General features: G+C 44.0%; 1 protein-coding gene across 3 annotated transcripts in view; it reads right to left on the bottom strand.

Moving 5' to 3' along the window:
- LOC143290250 (uncharacterized) overlaps positions 1–15,986 on the bottom strand; it is a 58,349-nt gene that overhangs the window by 7,947 nt on the left and 34,416 nt on the right. For all 3 annotated transcript variants that reach the window (XM_076599590.1, XM_076599591.1, XM_076599592.1), the window contains exon 3: positions 11,700–11,932. In XM_076599590.1, coding sequence (XP_076455705.1) covers positions 11,700–11,932 — 233 coding nt within the window. The remainder of the gene's footprint in view (positions 1–11,699; positions 11,933–15,986) is intronic.

The following is a 15,986-nucleotide window of genomic DNA, read 5'->3' on the forward strand; positions in this document are numbered from 1 at the left end:
GTTTTGACAGTTTGGGTATGGCATGTCTGTGCGTCATCTTAAAAGACAAAAGCTGACAACATGGATTGTCCTCGTTGAAGGAGAAAAACAAAACTATTTGACACACACACACACACACACACATATATATATATATATATATATATATATATATACATACATATATATATATATATATATATATATATATATATATGTATATAAAGAATTATAATAACAACAAAGAAAGTAAGAGTGATAGTTGATAAGTCACGCAAAGTACCAATCTGACTTAAAGTTAACACAATATTTGCATATCAATATATCACCAATGAAAATCTTACAAAATTAATCAAACGACCAAAAAGATACGGCTGTATCTGAATACTTCATTTTGATTTAATAACCATCAACGTCTGTCTCTCCCCCCCAGCCCCACCTCTCTCTCTCTCTCTCTCTCTCTCCCTTTCTCAAGATTTGCGCATGTGTCCAGAAAGAGAATTGATCTTTATTTCGCGTGTCCATGAAAAGCCCAATTCAGCATTCTCCGATTAGTTATTACGATCACGGAAGTTCGACAGAATACCACCCAGTGTTGTAATTTCTGTTCGTTGGCTGTATTGAACAAGTCCAGACTGTCTCTGGGCGCAACATCGATTTTTATGCTCTTGTAGGGTAGGCTGGATCTGTAAACACTCGACTGGAACAGCTCTCAGTTTGCGACAGCAAGATCTTTGATGGCGTGTTCGGCGACATGTCGGAAACCACAGTGTTTGCTTCCAGAGTATCATATATATTTGTCATTAAAACCCAACGTGGTGATTCTATGAATCAGTAAATCTGGTTCGTCGTCGTCGTCGTCTCGTCGTCGTTAATGTTGATTTTAATGTTATTGCTGTCACTGATACTGCTTTCGATAAGTGGGTCAGGTGAACTGAAATGTCGACGGCTTAAAATACGAACAGTCTGCATTCGGATAACAAGCAAACAGCGCAAAATGCGAAAGTTATGGATTCCGTCTCAGCGTGCTCTCAGAAACCATGCACAAATATGTTAACAATTTACAGAAATGGACATATGACTGGTGTGGAATTTGTACTTCAATACTGATGAGTGCAAAGTTGACAAATATTGGGGGGAAAAATCACCATTGTAATTATTAATCTCTCTCAAATCTACAGAACCTTAGCCTGCCCATACCCACAGCGTAACCCTAATGGCAGTTCGAGATTCGTTTTCATCTGAACCCCTATGTGGGAGTGGGTAAACTGAGGCAAGGAGATAGGGGGGAGGGGAGGGGAGAGAGAGAGAGAGAGAGAGAGAGAGAGAGAGAATTCAAGTATTGGCTATTGCCCCTCATGAAGGGATACATAAACATGATCATATAACGAAAACAAGAAAAACGCGGCGACAGACAAACAGATACAGAGAGAGAGAGAGTGTGAGAGAGAGAGATAGAGAGACAGACATACATAATAGAGCCACATACGAATCATCAAACAGACCTCAATTAAACGGTCATGAAAATATGAAGGGGAGATGACTGCAGACCAAAGCCTCCACCTCCACAGCACAGGGGAACCGGATGTGGAACCACCCCCTTGCCTCCGCCCCACACCTACCCCCTCGGACCCCCCCCTTCCGCCCCCTCCCCCCACCGGACTGAATGACCCCCCCGGCGAAAGAGAACTTCAAAGGACCACTGGCAATGACATGGTCTACGTTGTGGTTTCACTGCTTTGTGTTTGGTCCGGTCCCCTTAGCAACATGAAACAACATCATTGATTTTCATATGTGAGTCTCTCTCTCTCTCTCTTTCAGTGCATTTTGTTTTGAGCTGCTCGGCTCTTAAAGGGTTAAGAGAAAGATATATTCCTGCCAGATATTTCCGACAACCTTGTACATTCAAGTTGTGCTTATTGATGTCGTCCAATAGGCAAAATGATGTATGGAATTTGTCCATTTTCCTGCACAAAGCGTTTAAATTTAGAGAAATTGCAACCTCATAATATGTTTTGCAAGTGTATCTGTGTTTCATGTGATTTTGGTTTTCTCGTGTTTATTCAAACAAATGTGACGCAACAAATGTTGTTTGTGTACCCCTTCATAGGGGCTATGGCCTGATGAATAAATCATCCGTATCCGTCTCTCTCTCTCTCTCTCTCTCTCTCTCTCTCAGCATCTCTTGTATCTCCGTTTCAAAACTTAATCATAATAGTTGTTCACATTCAAGGTCTATAAATGAACAAACCATCTTACTCCCGAGTCTTTTCTTCTCATCTGCGAATCTCTCTCTCTCTCCTCCTCTCTCTCTCTAGCTTTCCTATATGCCTATCTCTCTCTATCCAATATACATCTCTCTCTCTCTCTCTCTCTCCTCCTCTCTCTAGCTTTCCTATATGCCTATCTCTCTCTATCCAATATACATTTCTCTCTCTCTCTCTCTCTCTCTCTCTCTCTCTCTCTCTCTCTCTCTCTCTCCTCCCAGAAGCTCAAAGCAGAGAACAATGAAGCGTCATCCATTGATTGTGACCATTCAATAGCTCAGAAAGGAAACTTCGATCAAACAGTGAACGCTCTAACGCGTACAGCCACTGCAAGCTTCAGGCTTATCCATACAGCCATATGAGATCGTAATAATTTCTTACTATTCTCATGTTTGCGTCTGTAAGTCTACGCAGTTCTAATCAATAGCCAAGTTACATCGTCGTTCCCTGCGATATCATCATCGACGTCATTATCGCCAGTGTATTACATAATTATTTAAGACTACTTATTTAGCCTACCTGCTCCTATTCATGTTTGCTTTTATGTATTATAAATTAAAAAAAAAATTCTCACGGGATTCTTGTACACACACGCGCGCACGCGCAAACACACACACACACGCAATAAATCAAGCACACACACGCACACACACAAACACACACACGCTTCGTCTTAGAAGACAGAACGGTAAGCTTTTTTTTTTTTTTGTTTTTTTTTTTTTTTTTTTTTTGCAACTCTTAGTCTTAGCCAGAGATTAAAAGAGAGAGAAAGAAACCTCACATCAGAACGACAACGAAGACTGTATCAAAAGATGAACCAATGCAGACAGAGCCTTTGTCGCCCGCTCAGATTCAGTGTATTTCCACTCACCCGTAACTTCCTCCTATCTCAAATACGGATTTCCACATGCATTCCTCAATGATGATTGGCGGGCCTCTGTTCTCTGTCCGATTATTACCAACAGCCGAGTGGTTAACGCGTTGGACTGTCAATCTGAGGGTCCCGGGTTCGAATCTCGGTGACGGCGCCTGATGGGTAAAGGGTGGAGATTTTTCCGATCTCCCAGGTCAACATATGTGCAGACCTGCTAGTGCCTGAACCCCCTTCGTGTGTATACGCAAGCAGAAGATCAAATACGCACGTTAAAGATCCTGTAATCCATGTCAGCGTTCGGTGGGTTGTGGAAACAAGAACATACCCAGCATGCACACCCCCGAAAGCGGAATATGGCTGCCTGCATGGCGGGGTAAAAACGGTCATATACGTAAAAGCCCACTCGTGTTCATACGAGTGAACGTGAGAGTTGCAGCCCACGAACGCAGAAGAAGAAAAAAAGAAGTTACCATTGTCATTACTGTTTCAGTTTATTTTTCTTCTTTTATATCTTTTTTTGTTGTGATTATTTTCTAGTCTGCACAGACTGAAAAAACCGGATTTCCTGCTCTTCTCTTCCCCCAGCTATCCATTGGCATGTTTAATTTAGTGTGTCGGCCGGGATTGTGTGTCGTGGGGCTGACGTTCGTTTCGTGTGTTTATGTACGTGTGGGATTTCCACGCGTTCCCCCACTGCACAGTTCTGCCTGTTTGCCAAGGTACCGGCGGAGGCCAAACACCACAGGGGCTGATCAATACTGCCGTCACGCTGGGCGACCACCGTGTCGCACAATCTTCTGCACCTCAACGAACAAATCGGTACTTCCCACCTAACCCCTCACTTCAATTTTCATACCCCTGGGCAGAAATGATCGAGGGTGTGTTTCACGAAAAACTATGGTTTAACTTCCCCAAACCCCTCACTTCAATTTTCATACCCCTGGACAGAAATGAGGGTATTGTATTTCACGAAAAACTAGGGCTCAGTTTCCCCCCAGAGGGGTGTTTTACGGAAAAAAAAAAGAAAAAAAGATATGGGCTCAGTTTGATGTTTTGTCGACGATGTGAAACATTTTCAAAAACTCGATGAGAAACAAACAAAAAACACCCCAACGCCTTCCCCCCCCGTCCCCCCTCCCCCCAAAAAAAGTAAAGAAATAAAAAAACAACCCTGGGGAGGGGTGTGCGTGGAGGGTGGGGGCTGGGGGGGGGGGGGGGCATATGAATGAATGAAAAGAAGTTGTTGCAGCACAGAAAAACACCCGGTGACCTCTTCCAGAGTTGCGCCACACAATGTACAATGGTACCGGGGTCAAATTCTGCACGTGCAGGTCACACATGACCTACATTCAGTCAGTAAATTCCAAACGGTCTGGGTTCATTGTGGTGGCCAAGTTGTAACGCGTCTGCGTAGGCAAGCGAGAGACTATGAGCGCACTGGTTCGAATCCCACTCTCGTCAGTATTTTCTCAGAGAACCCTCCACTGTACCCTAACTGGTGATCTGGACGCTAGTCCTTCGGATGAGACGAGACTGTAAACTGAGGTCCCGGGTACAGCACGCACTTTGCGCATGTAAAAGAACCCACGGCAACAAAAGGGTTGCCCCTAGCAAAATTCTGTACAGAAATCCACCAAGTACACTTGCAGGCAGACAGAAAGGGTGTGGCGCTCTCAGTTTGGGTTCGCGCTCTTCCTGGGGTGGAGCAGTCTGAATTTCACGCAGATAAATCCGTTGTGAACCACAGAATACTAAATAGGCAGAACGGACATACGCGCCTTCGGTATGTTCCGTTAGTTTCCGTACATACTCGGGCCGCCATTTTGTTAACCCTGTACACGATTTGCGATGGCGGCTATTTCAACAGTATCAACACGTGGTGCGAAGTACTGCTGTGTAATTAACTGCAGTAATAACAGCAAAACCAGCATCGATGAAAGGACGGGCAGAACTGTGCGGATGTTTAATTTTCCCAACCTAGAGACGGAAAGAGAACGGTAAGTTCATATCTTTTTCCTTTCAGTTTGGGCATACTCCATGGGAGGCCAAGCTTCGCAGACTCAGCCTACGTTGATGTTTATATTTTCCTGTGATAAGACATCTGCGTTGCTTCGGGAGAAATGTGTCGCCTGTGAGGAAACCGCTGATGGTGCGGAGAAGGGGGGTGGGGGGTGGCTTTCAAAGTGTCTGAAAGTACAGACAGAAATTGAGTCGTAGAAAACAAGCAGTTCTGGCTGATTCTGGTCATTGTTTATACTAGCCGGAGTAAAGAGTCTGCTGCTCTGCGGAAAACACTGGAACAAAATAATGTGTGTGTGTGTGTGTGTGTGTGTGTGAGTGAGAATGCGAATGCGAATGCGAAATGTTTATTCAAATTTAGGCCTAAGCCCCTAATTGAAGGGGAAATCATATACAAAACAAACAACCAAAATTACAATAACACAGTGTCTAGTATTTGATCTTAACATAATTATTGTTATGAAAATTCAAATTGATACTAAGTTACAGCCGTACGTAATCGTTTCAAGGCATAGTAAATGTAGAACGCAACATTACGCAAAACAGTTTCATTTCTATTGACATAAACAAATTAAATCTAAAGCGACATGGGCTATTATAAAACTTAGGTTGAATGTATTTTATCCTTAAGCCGTGAAAGACAGGACAGCAAAACATAAAATGAATTTCATCTTCTTCTGAATCATGACATAAACGACACTTTATCTACTCTTCTATCGCTAAATCTAAATCTATGGCAGGCAATGTCTGTTACGCCAACTCTTAATTTAGTCCGAGCACATTTAACATATCTGTTCATTGCAATTTCAATATATGGTTCCACACTATTTGTCACTTTAAACATCCAATATTCAGCAAATCTATTGCTGTTCTGTTCGTGATCATGCCAGCTCTGCCATCTACAGTCAACAAGTCTTTGTTTAAAACATTTCATAAATCCTGTTACATTTTCAACACCCTGGTTATCCCATACATAGGCAAATCCATAGGAACACAACATTTTCTAATACCTGTAGCCCAAGTCTTCTTACCATTATTGTCTAAATTATACAGCGACCTGTAAGCTTTGTATGGTAACCTATAACTATCCATTCTAGTTAATTTTAGCCAGTAATTAATACATTTTACATAAGAATTTAGATATATCGGGTATCTCCCAAGTTCACCATAAATAAAGTCGTTAGGTGTTCGCCTGTCAACATTCAAGAAACGTTTCATAGCAGGTGTGAGTGAGTGAGTGAGAGAGAGAGAGAGAGAGAGAGAGAGAGAGAGAGAGAGAGTGTGTGTGTGTGTGTGTGTATTTCAGTATGGATCTGTCTTTTTTTGTGCACCACATTTTTCCATAAGAGTTGGTGAGAGATTTATGTATGAGTGCACTGTCACGGTGTGAGTAAAAAAAAATACTTTTTTTTTTTTTAAGATGCCAGATTGATGAGTACACTATTTTAATACAATGATTTTTAATACAATAATATACAGTAAATCCTCTCTTGGGCGGCCACCCCTTTAGCCAGGAAGTAGTGGCTGTAAATTAGAGGCGGCCTCTCAAAAGAAGTTTGAATTAATAAATATAGGAAGCAAAAGCGCTTGGAAACACTGAATTGCCTTCTTCTTTTTCTTCCTCGTTTCAGGTGGAAAACTCCATGTGAGAACCATCCCACTGGTACTGCTCATACAGTGACCGCCTATAAGGGGTTTTGCTGTTATAATGAAAAAATGTGTCCTTGTATGTTTTTAATGCTGAAGAGGAATGTTATCCAAACACGTATACATACACTCACAATCTCACTCGCGTTACAAACATGCACACAGAGTCATCTGAAGTGACTGACAATGTAATCACAGGCTAGAGTTTGCCAGTAGGCCTAAAATACTTTGGACCAGTGATGAATAGACTCAGTCATATTCAGCTTCTTTACGGGTGTTATAGGGTAAATGTAATGAACTGCAGAAACAACGCGGACACCATCCCCACCCCTCCTCTTTCCTTGCAAACTCCGCCTGTTAGTGTTTCGCGCAATCAGTCGATCGGCGCAATCTAGCGAACTCTGATTCAGTTACGTATGTGCACAGCCGAATTTATCTGGTCAGAAGCACATAGAAAGAAAGAAACAGATGGTACACTCAAAATCAGTGTGTGGTAAAACGAAACTTGGAAAGCGACTTTCCAATGACTCCGACATAAGGCGTGTGTGTGTGTGTGTGCGACGCCGCCTCTCACGAGTTACAGGGTAAAAAAGATGGCGGACGCCTTGGCCAACCGGAACGCGTTTTCCGATCGCGCGAAGAAGGAATGTCCCTTCTGCCTGTTTAGTATTCTGTGTTGTGAACAAAGAAGAAATACAATAATGATGATAATAATAACAATAATAATGATAATAACAGATAGTACTTATATGGCGCAAACTCCCCAAACAATGAGCTCAAAGCGTCTCACATGAAACGATACATGCACACAAGTGCATAACAACATACCACCGGACATGAACCCCCCCCCCCACAAAAACAAGACATATCTGTGTATATATACACTGAACCAATACTACAAATTACAGATGTGAACAATCACACACACACACACACACACACACACACACACACTCGTGCGCACACAAACACCCACCCACGGACAGACACGCACAACATGATGATTTCAGTGAAGGGTGAAGTGGGGTGGGGTTGGGTGGAGAAAAAAGAATGCAGACAATCAGCTATGCTTCAGCACACCCAAAGGCCTGTTTGAACAGACGGGTTTACAAGTTTGTTTTGACGGCGTTGGAAAGTGACGGAGATCCAGAGGATACAATACAATACAGTGCAACGCAGCGCAACCCAACGCAACGCAACGCAACGCAGCACAACACAGCACAGCATAACATAGCACAGCACAGCACAGCACAGCGCAACACAACACAGTACAACACAGCACAGCACAGCACAACATAACACAGCACAGCACAGCACAGCACAACATAACACAGCACAGCACAGCACAGCACAGCACAGCGCAACACAACACAGTACAACACAGCACAGCACAGCACAACATAACACAGCACAGCACAGCACAGCACAACACAGCACAGCATAACATAGCACAGCACAGCGCAACACAACACAGTACAACACAGCACAACATAACACAGCACAGCACAGCACAGCACAACACAACACAGCACAGCATAGCACAGCACAACATAACACAACACAGCACAGCACAGCACAACATAACACAGCACAGCACAGCACAGCACAACACAACACAACACAGCACGTTCTGAAGTTAAAGCGCGCAGGCCAAAATATTTCAGATTTCATTTTGAAAGAGAAGAAAGGCCTTCAGGGCTCACTTTAGATACACACTTTATCCAGTTTGAAAAAGTGAAAATCTGTTCTGTAATAGCAATTTTAAGCTTCGGGAGGAACACCCACCCGCTCACGTCCCCACCCCCCCTCCCCTCCACAGAATATATCAGAAGGTTCGAACCAAACACATTCGGTTCGTGAATACGTAGCTTTGCTTACAGTGCTAAAGTGGACACACCAATGACGTTAAAAAATTATCTAAAAGTAGGGGGAGGGGGGGGGGGGGGGGGCAGGGGGGGGGGTTGCTTTTTTGTGTGTTTCTTTGCGTAATAAATCGATGATATTTGAGGTGAAAACGCCCTTTAAATCATATTATTTGGTATATCTCGATTATTTAAAGAACTGGAGACGTTGCAATCGCCTCAAGCACACCGCAACACGCAGCTGCATCTGCGTGTTGGACACTGAGGCTGACAGAAACTACAACGCGGCCCGTTCCATTTCTCTTTCATGTTCATTGTAGTTAATTCAGTGTCCACTATAAAATATTCATAATTATGCAGTGAACACGTGGATGGTGTGTAGTTTGTGTTACTGTGTGTGTTCTGTCCAGAATTTGTCTTTCTTTTCTTTTAACTGCGAACAAGAAAAAACGATGTTAGACCGTCTTGAAACCAAACCATGATATGTGATTTTTTTTTTATTTTATTCGGATACTCAACAAAATAAACCGTTGTTGACCCAGAAATACAGCTTAATCTAGAAGACTTATAACCTATTATTGGTATGACTGTGAAGATTTTTTCCCCACTATTTTTAATCCAAATTTGGTATTGGCAAAGTATTTCCAGAGAAAATGACAATGTTAAAGTTTACCACACACACACACACACACACACACACACCCGAACGCTGGGTTATTACATAGACTCACATTGTTTACACAAGCGAGTCCAAATTTGGGTATCTTCTTATTTGATTTACATTTATTTGCTTATTTATCTGTTTTGTATCATTATTGCCTGCTTATCTTTTCTTTTTTAGTGCTATCCGTGTGCTTATTTACATATTTATGTATTTATTCCTTTATTTATCTATTTATTTATTTATTTATCTATTCAAACATCAATTCAACTATGTATCCATTATGCACTTTTCTTTCTTCTCAAGGCCTGACAAAGCGGGTTGGGTTACGCTGCTGGTCAGGCATCTGCTTAAGCAAATGTGGTGAAACGTATGTGGATTTGTCCGAACGCAGTGACGCCTCCTTGAGTAACTGAACTGACCAGAGAGTGCATGACGTGCTGTACATGCACAGTGCGGACTTGGGATAAACAGAAAGGAGTTAGGTCAAAAACAACCCGTAAGCAAGAGTTTCAGTTTCAGTTTCAGTAGCTCAAGGAGGCGTCACTGCGTTCGGACAAAACCATATACGCTACACCACATCTGCCAAGCAGATGCCTGACCAGCAGCGTAACCCAACGCGCTTAGTCAGGCCTTGAAAAAAAGAGAAAAAAAAGAAAAAGGGGGAATAAATAATAGATAAGCTTACATAAATAAATGAATAAATAAATAAATAATAATTATAATATAGAAAAAGGTAGTAGTAATAATAACAATAAACAACAACAACAAAAAAACAAAAAACAAAAACAAACTTGTACTGAGAACGAAAAAACTAAACAGGAAGCCACGTGTGAGAGCGTCTCGCCTTCGTTTCTTTGGTACAACTCGCGCAGTGCTGTTTTGAATCATCTGAAGAAGCGATATAATTATGTTCGTTGCAGGAGACCAGCCAAAATCAGTTGAAATCGTCTCAAAGCAGTGACCGGTCTTGAGCATTTGCTCTTAGAGAGGTGTGACGTGCCTATATCAGCCAAAACTAACCATGCCCTCTGCCCCCCCCCCCCCCCCATATATATATATATATATATATATATATATATATATATATATATATATGTGTGTGTGTGTGTGTGTGTGTGTGTGTGTGTGTGTGTTAGGCCCAACACTCGGCTTATACCACAGACTGACATAAGTTTACAGTTTAAATTTGGGCCAACAGCAAAGTGAGAACGGTATTATCAATAGTTTCTCCAGTCAATGGGAAACCATTTACAGCTTAGTCTTTTGTGAAGGACTATGACTCTCAAACTAGGAGGCAAAATTGCACTGGCTCTTAGTGCTGCAGCCTTGTGGGCTAGTTGGTCTTTGGGAACCATCCCAACGCCGACTGTCCTAAAAACCTCTTGGCCGAGAGAGTGGGGGTGGTACCTGGGCAAGACACTCTCCACTATAATCAAATTCTAGCCCAAATAGTCGGAACAGCAGTTGCCTCCTCTGCTGTTTTGATGGTCATAGTCGGACACGACTGACTATCACACACACACACACACACACACACACACACACACACACACATATATATATATATATATATATATATATATATATATATAATGTATATACACACACATACAAAAAATTACTTGATTCAGACAGTTTTTGATATGCTGATTCTTAATCTATAAGTGATCATCAGATGGATGTATTTATCTTTCCTACTACACAATGTGCACGTGGATCACAAAATACAAGTGCCCAGTCATACCCGACCCAAAACTGTAATGCACACAGACACAGACAGACAGACAGACAGACACACACCTTATACTGTTATGGGGATGTTTAAATTCGCCGTCATAGGTAATGTTCTAATTCACTGTTAGTCCAGTCGTTTGTAGGCCTTCCTTTCCCACTACACTGTAACTTCAGTCATCCTGTCATCCGCTGTCCATGTAGCCTTTCCCCGGGTTCCCAAGCGCACATACACACACGCCTCTCCCCACCCCCCTCACCCCTCTCCCCGTCTAATATCACTTCACAGAGAAAATTCATTAAACTAAAGAAGGGGGTGGGGGTGGGAAGCACACACACACACACACACACACAGAATGTAAAAAAGCTGAATAAGCCTATTCTCTTACCCTCAATAAAGATCATTTTGACTTGACACTCACTCACTCACACACACACACACACATGCACACACACACACGTACACACACACACATTTATACAAACGTACACACACACACATACACACACACACACATATTCAAACGTGCACACACACACACACACCTCCACCCACACATACCCTACCTCACCCCCCAGACCTCCCCCCCACACACACACACATCTCTTCCCCCAGACCCCCCCTCCCGCACCCCCACCCACACACACAAACTCACCTCCTCCCCGCCCTTCAGTTTCCTGTAGGCCATGATCCGATCGTAAAGCGTCATACCCCCGTTGTTGTTCATCTTGCGGAGGGTCCGGTTCTTGAGGAACTTCTGAGCTGCCTGGAAGTGGTTCTGGGTACCGTACAGCTGGTGGATAACCATGCGCATGCGCTCGTCTCTCAGAGACTCGTGCTGCGAGCCACTCGACGTGGAGGCAGTGGTTGTGGTACTGGTGGCTGGTTCTGTGAAGGACAGGGTACACAGTGTGTGAGAGAGAGAGAGGGAGAGAGAGAGGGAGAGAGAGGTCGGGGCTGGGGGCGGGGGAGATGCTCGTTATGCGTGTGTGTGGTGGTGGTGGTGGTAGTGGTGGTGGTGGTGGTGTGTGTGTGTGTGTGTGTGTGTGTGTGTGTGTCTGTCTGTGGGTAGGTGGAAGGAAAGGGTGTGTGTGTGTCTGTGTGTGTGTGTGTGTGTGTGTGTGTGTGTGTGTGTGTGTGTGTGTGTGTGTGAGAGAGACTTATTTCTCACTGTGTGGGTGTGTGTGCGTACGTACGTGCGTGCGTGAGTGTGTGCAAGTATATTTAACGTGTGATGGATGTGGGCTGCACGCGCTCGTGGGCCGGTTGTTGTGTGTGTGGCACGTGTGTTCCACTGACTCACGGTTTTTCAGACTGAAAAGACAGAGAACTGGACAGACGTGACAGAAACATATAATCATTATTATTGATTGAAGGAGCGACTCGGTCTCACTCGTTCCGCAGTTGCGGAAGTGTGTAAGTGCGCGTGTATGTGAACGCGCGCAAGCACGTACACACTAAAGGCGTGCGAGTGTGTGTGTGTGTGTGTGTGTGTGTGTGTGTGTGTGTGTGTGTGTGTGTGTGTGTGTGCGTGCGTGTGTGTGTGTTTGTGTGTGTGTGTGTGTGTGTGTGTGTGCGAGTGTGCGCGCGCGCGCGTGCGTGTGTGTGTGTGCGCGCGCGCGCGCATAATCACGTGTATGGTTATTTATGCGCGTGCGTGCAAACTCGTGACGGATATAGATTTCAACGCATATCTTTTTTTTTTTTTTTTTTTTTTTACCTCTCTTACGAACACAGCAGCGCTTTCTCATATTTGATTGATTGAGTCGTCTGGGATCAATGGAGAGACATGGCTGAAAGTGACTGAAAATGGCAAATGGCTTTTTTGATCTTCTCGCACGCACTCAGGCGGATGATCTGACCATTGTGTTTGGGAAAGCCATTTGACTGACCGATGGACGTTTTCACCACGGGTAGAGAGGCAACTCGATCCAGGGTGTCTGAACTTAGTGTTGACCGAGTCAGTTTCAAATCAATCGGTCAGTCAGGCTGGTGGTGGTGAGCCGGTCAAGCAATCACTCACTCCACCACCAAATCTAGCTCCTCTGTTTCTCATGCAGTATTTTATTTTTTTTCTTCTACGTTCAGAACCAGAACCCCACCCCAACTTGACCCCCTCCAGATACACACACACACACACACACACACAAAGACACACACACACACACAAAGACACACACACACACACACTCCAACCAGAGTCTTTCATCACTCTCACTGGACATCACTCACTGCCCCCCCCCCGGCCCCCACCCCCACCCCCGTGACGAACAGCAACAATCCATACAATACAATTATACCGTCCCGCAGCGGTAACACGACGATTCCTTCCATCAACAGAAACTATCGATATCTTACTGTCAGGCAGATTGCGTAATTCTGTGCTTCAACCCTTTCCCTTTGAAGTGAATACCTTCCCTCTCTCCTTCTCTCCCTCCCCCCTCCCCACCTTGAAGTGAATACCTTCCCACTCTCCTTCTCTCCCTCCCCCCTCCTCACCTTGAAGTGAATACCTTCCCTCTCTCACTCTCTCCCTCTCTCCCCACCTTGAAGTGAATACCTTCCCTCTCTCACTCTTTCCCTCTCTCCCCACCTTGAAGTGAATACCTTCCCTCTCTCCCTCTCTCCCCCCTCCCCACCTTGAAGTGAATACCTTTCCTCTCTCCTTCTCCCCCCCACCACCCCCCGTCCCCACCTTGAAGTGAATACCTTCCCTCTCTCCTTCTCTCCCTCCCCACCTTGAAGTGAATACCTTCCCTCTCTCCTTCTCTCCCCCCTCCCCACCTTGAAGTGAATACCTTCCCTCTCTCCTTCTCCCCCCCATCCCCACCTCCATTCCCTTTGAAGTGAATACCTTCCCTCTCTCCTTCTCCCTTTGAAGTGAATACCTTCCCTCTCTCCTTCTCCCTTTGAAGTGAATACCTTCCCTCTCTCCTTCTCTCCCTCCCCACCTTGAAGTGAATACCTCCCCACTCTCCTTCTCTCCCTCCCCCTCCCCACCTTGAAGTGAATACCTTCGATCTCTCCTTCCTCCCCCCCCTCCCCACCTCCATTCCCTTTGAAGTGAATACCTTCCCTCTCTCCTTCTCCTCCCCCCATCCCCACCTTGAAGTGAATACCTTCCCTCTCTCCTTCTCCCCCCACCCCTCCCCACCTCCATTCCCTTTGAAGTGAATACCTTCCCTCTCTCCTTCTCCCCCCCCCCCTCCCCACCTCCATTCCCTTTGAAGTGAATACCTTCCCTCTCTCCTTCTCCCCCCCTCCATTCCCTTTGAAGTGAATACCTTCCCTCTCTCCTTCTCCCCCCTTCCCCACCTTGAAGTGAATACCTTCCCTCTCTCCTTCTCCCCGCCCCACCCCCCCGGTTCCCACCTCCATTCCCTTTGAAGTGAATACCTTCCTTCTCTCCTTCTCCCCCCCCTCCCCCTTCCCACCTCCATTCATCTTCCTGTCTCTCCTTCGCCACCCTCAGTGCGCTAATTTAGTTCTACGAACAATGGTTCTACGAACAATGGCTCTATGAACAATGGTTCTATGAACAATGAACGCAAACAATCGTTGAGGATCAACACTGGGTTTTCATCTGCTGCTGAATAATCGAAGGAGAAAACTTGGTCCATGTATTGACAAGATATGGAAAAAACCACACCAAAAAAACAACAACAACAATTAAAAAAACAACAACACCGACTCTCTTTGAAAAGGTGTGACAATGTATACATTGTTGTCACATGAAACGTACAGACAAAAGGTGTGACAATGTATACATCGTTGTCACATGAAACGTACAGACAAAAGGTGTGACAATGTATACATTGTTGTCACATGAAACGTCACAGGCCAAAGGTGTGACAATGTATACATTGTTGTCACATGAAACGTACAGGCCAAAGGTGTGACAATGTATACATTGTTTTCACATGAAACGTCACAGGCAAAAGGTGTGACAATGTATACACTGTTGTCACATGAAACGTCACAGGCCAAATGTGTGACAATGTATACATTGTTGTCACATAAAACTTACAGGTAAAAGGCGTGACAATGTATACATTGTTGTCACATGAAACGTCACAAGCCAAAGGTGTGACAATGTATACATTGTTGTCACATGAAACGTAAAGGCAAAAGGTCTGACATTGTATACATTGTTGTCTCATGAAACGTACAGGCAAAAGGTCTGACAATGTATACATTGTTGTCACATGAAACGTCACAGGTAAAAGGTGTGACTATGTATACATTGTTGTCACATGAAACGTCACAGGCCAAAGGTGTGACAATGTATACATTGTTGTCACATGAAACGTAAAGGCAAAAGGTATGACAATGTATACATTGTTGTCACATGAAACGTACAGACAAAAGGTGTGACTATGTATACATTGTTGTCACATGAAACGTACAGGCAAAAGGTATTACAATGTATACATTATTGTCACATGAAACGTCACAGGCCAAAGGTGTGACAATGTATACATTGTTGTCACATGAAACGTAAAGGCAAAAGGTGTGACAATGTATACATTGTTGTCACATGAAACGTCACAGGCCAAATGTGTGACAATGTATACATTGTTGTCACATGAAACGTATAGGCAAAAGGTGTGACTATGTATACAGCGTTGTCACATGAAACGAACAGGTATACAATGTTCCAAGAGAAAAATGTATGCAAGAGTGTTAGACAAAAATATATACGACGTTGTATGGTAAAGAGTATACTATACTAGAAGTGAAGATAGGTTGTGTGAGAAAATGTGTGTGATGTTATGTGAGAAAATGTATACAATAACGTGGAAGAAATTGTATACACTGCTGGAACGCAAAGATTTCCTCTGCAGTGGAAAATCTCAACGAGTTGTAACAGGAAAAGCCGGGCACACAATACTGTTAGTGAAAATGTATACATTGTTGTAACAGAAAACGTACGCAATGTTGA

Source organism: Babylonia areolata, chromosome 15, assembly GCF_041734735.1.
Source record: "Babylonia areolata isolate BAREFJ2019XMU chromosome 15, ASM4173473v1, whole genome shotgun sequence".
NCBI lineage: Eukaryota > Metazoa > Mollusca > Gastropoda > Neogastropoda > Buccinidae > Babylonia > Babylonia areolata.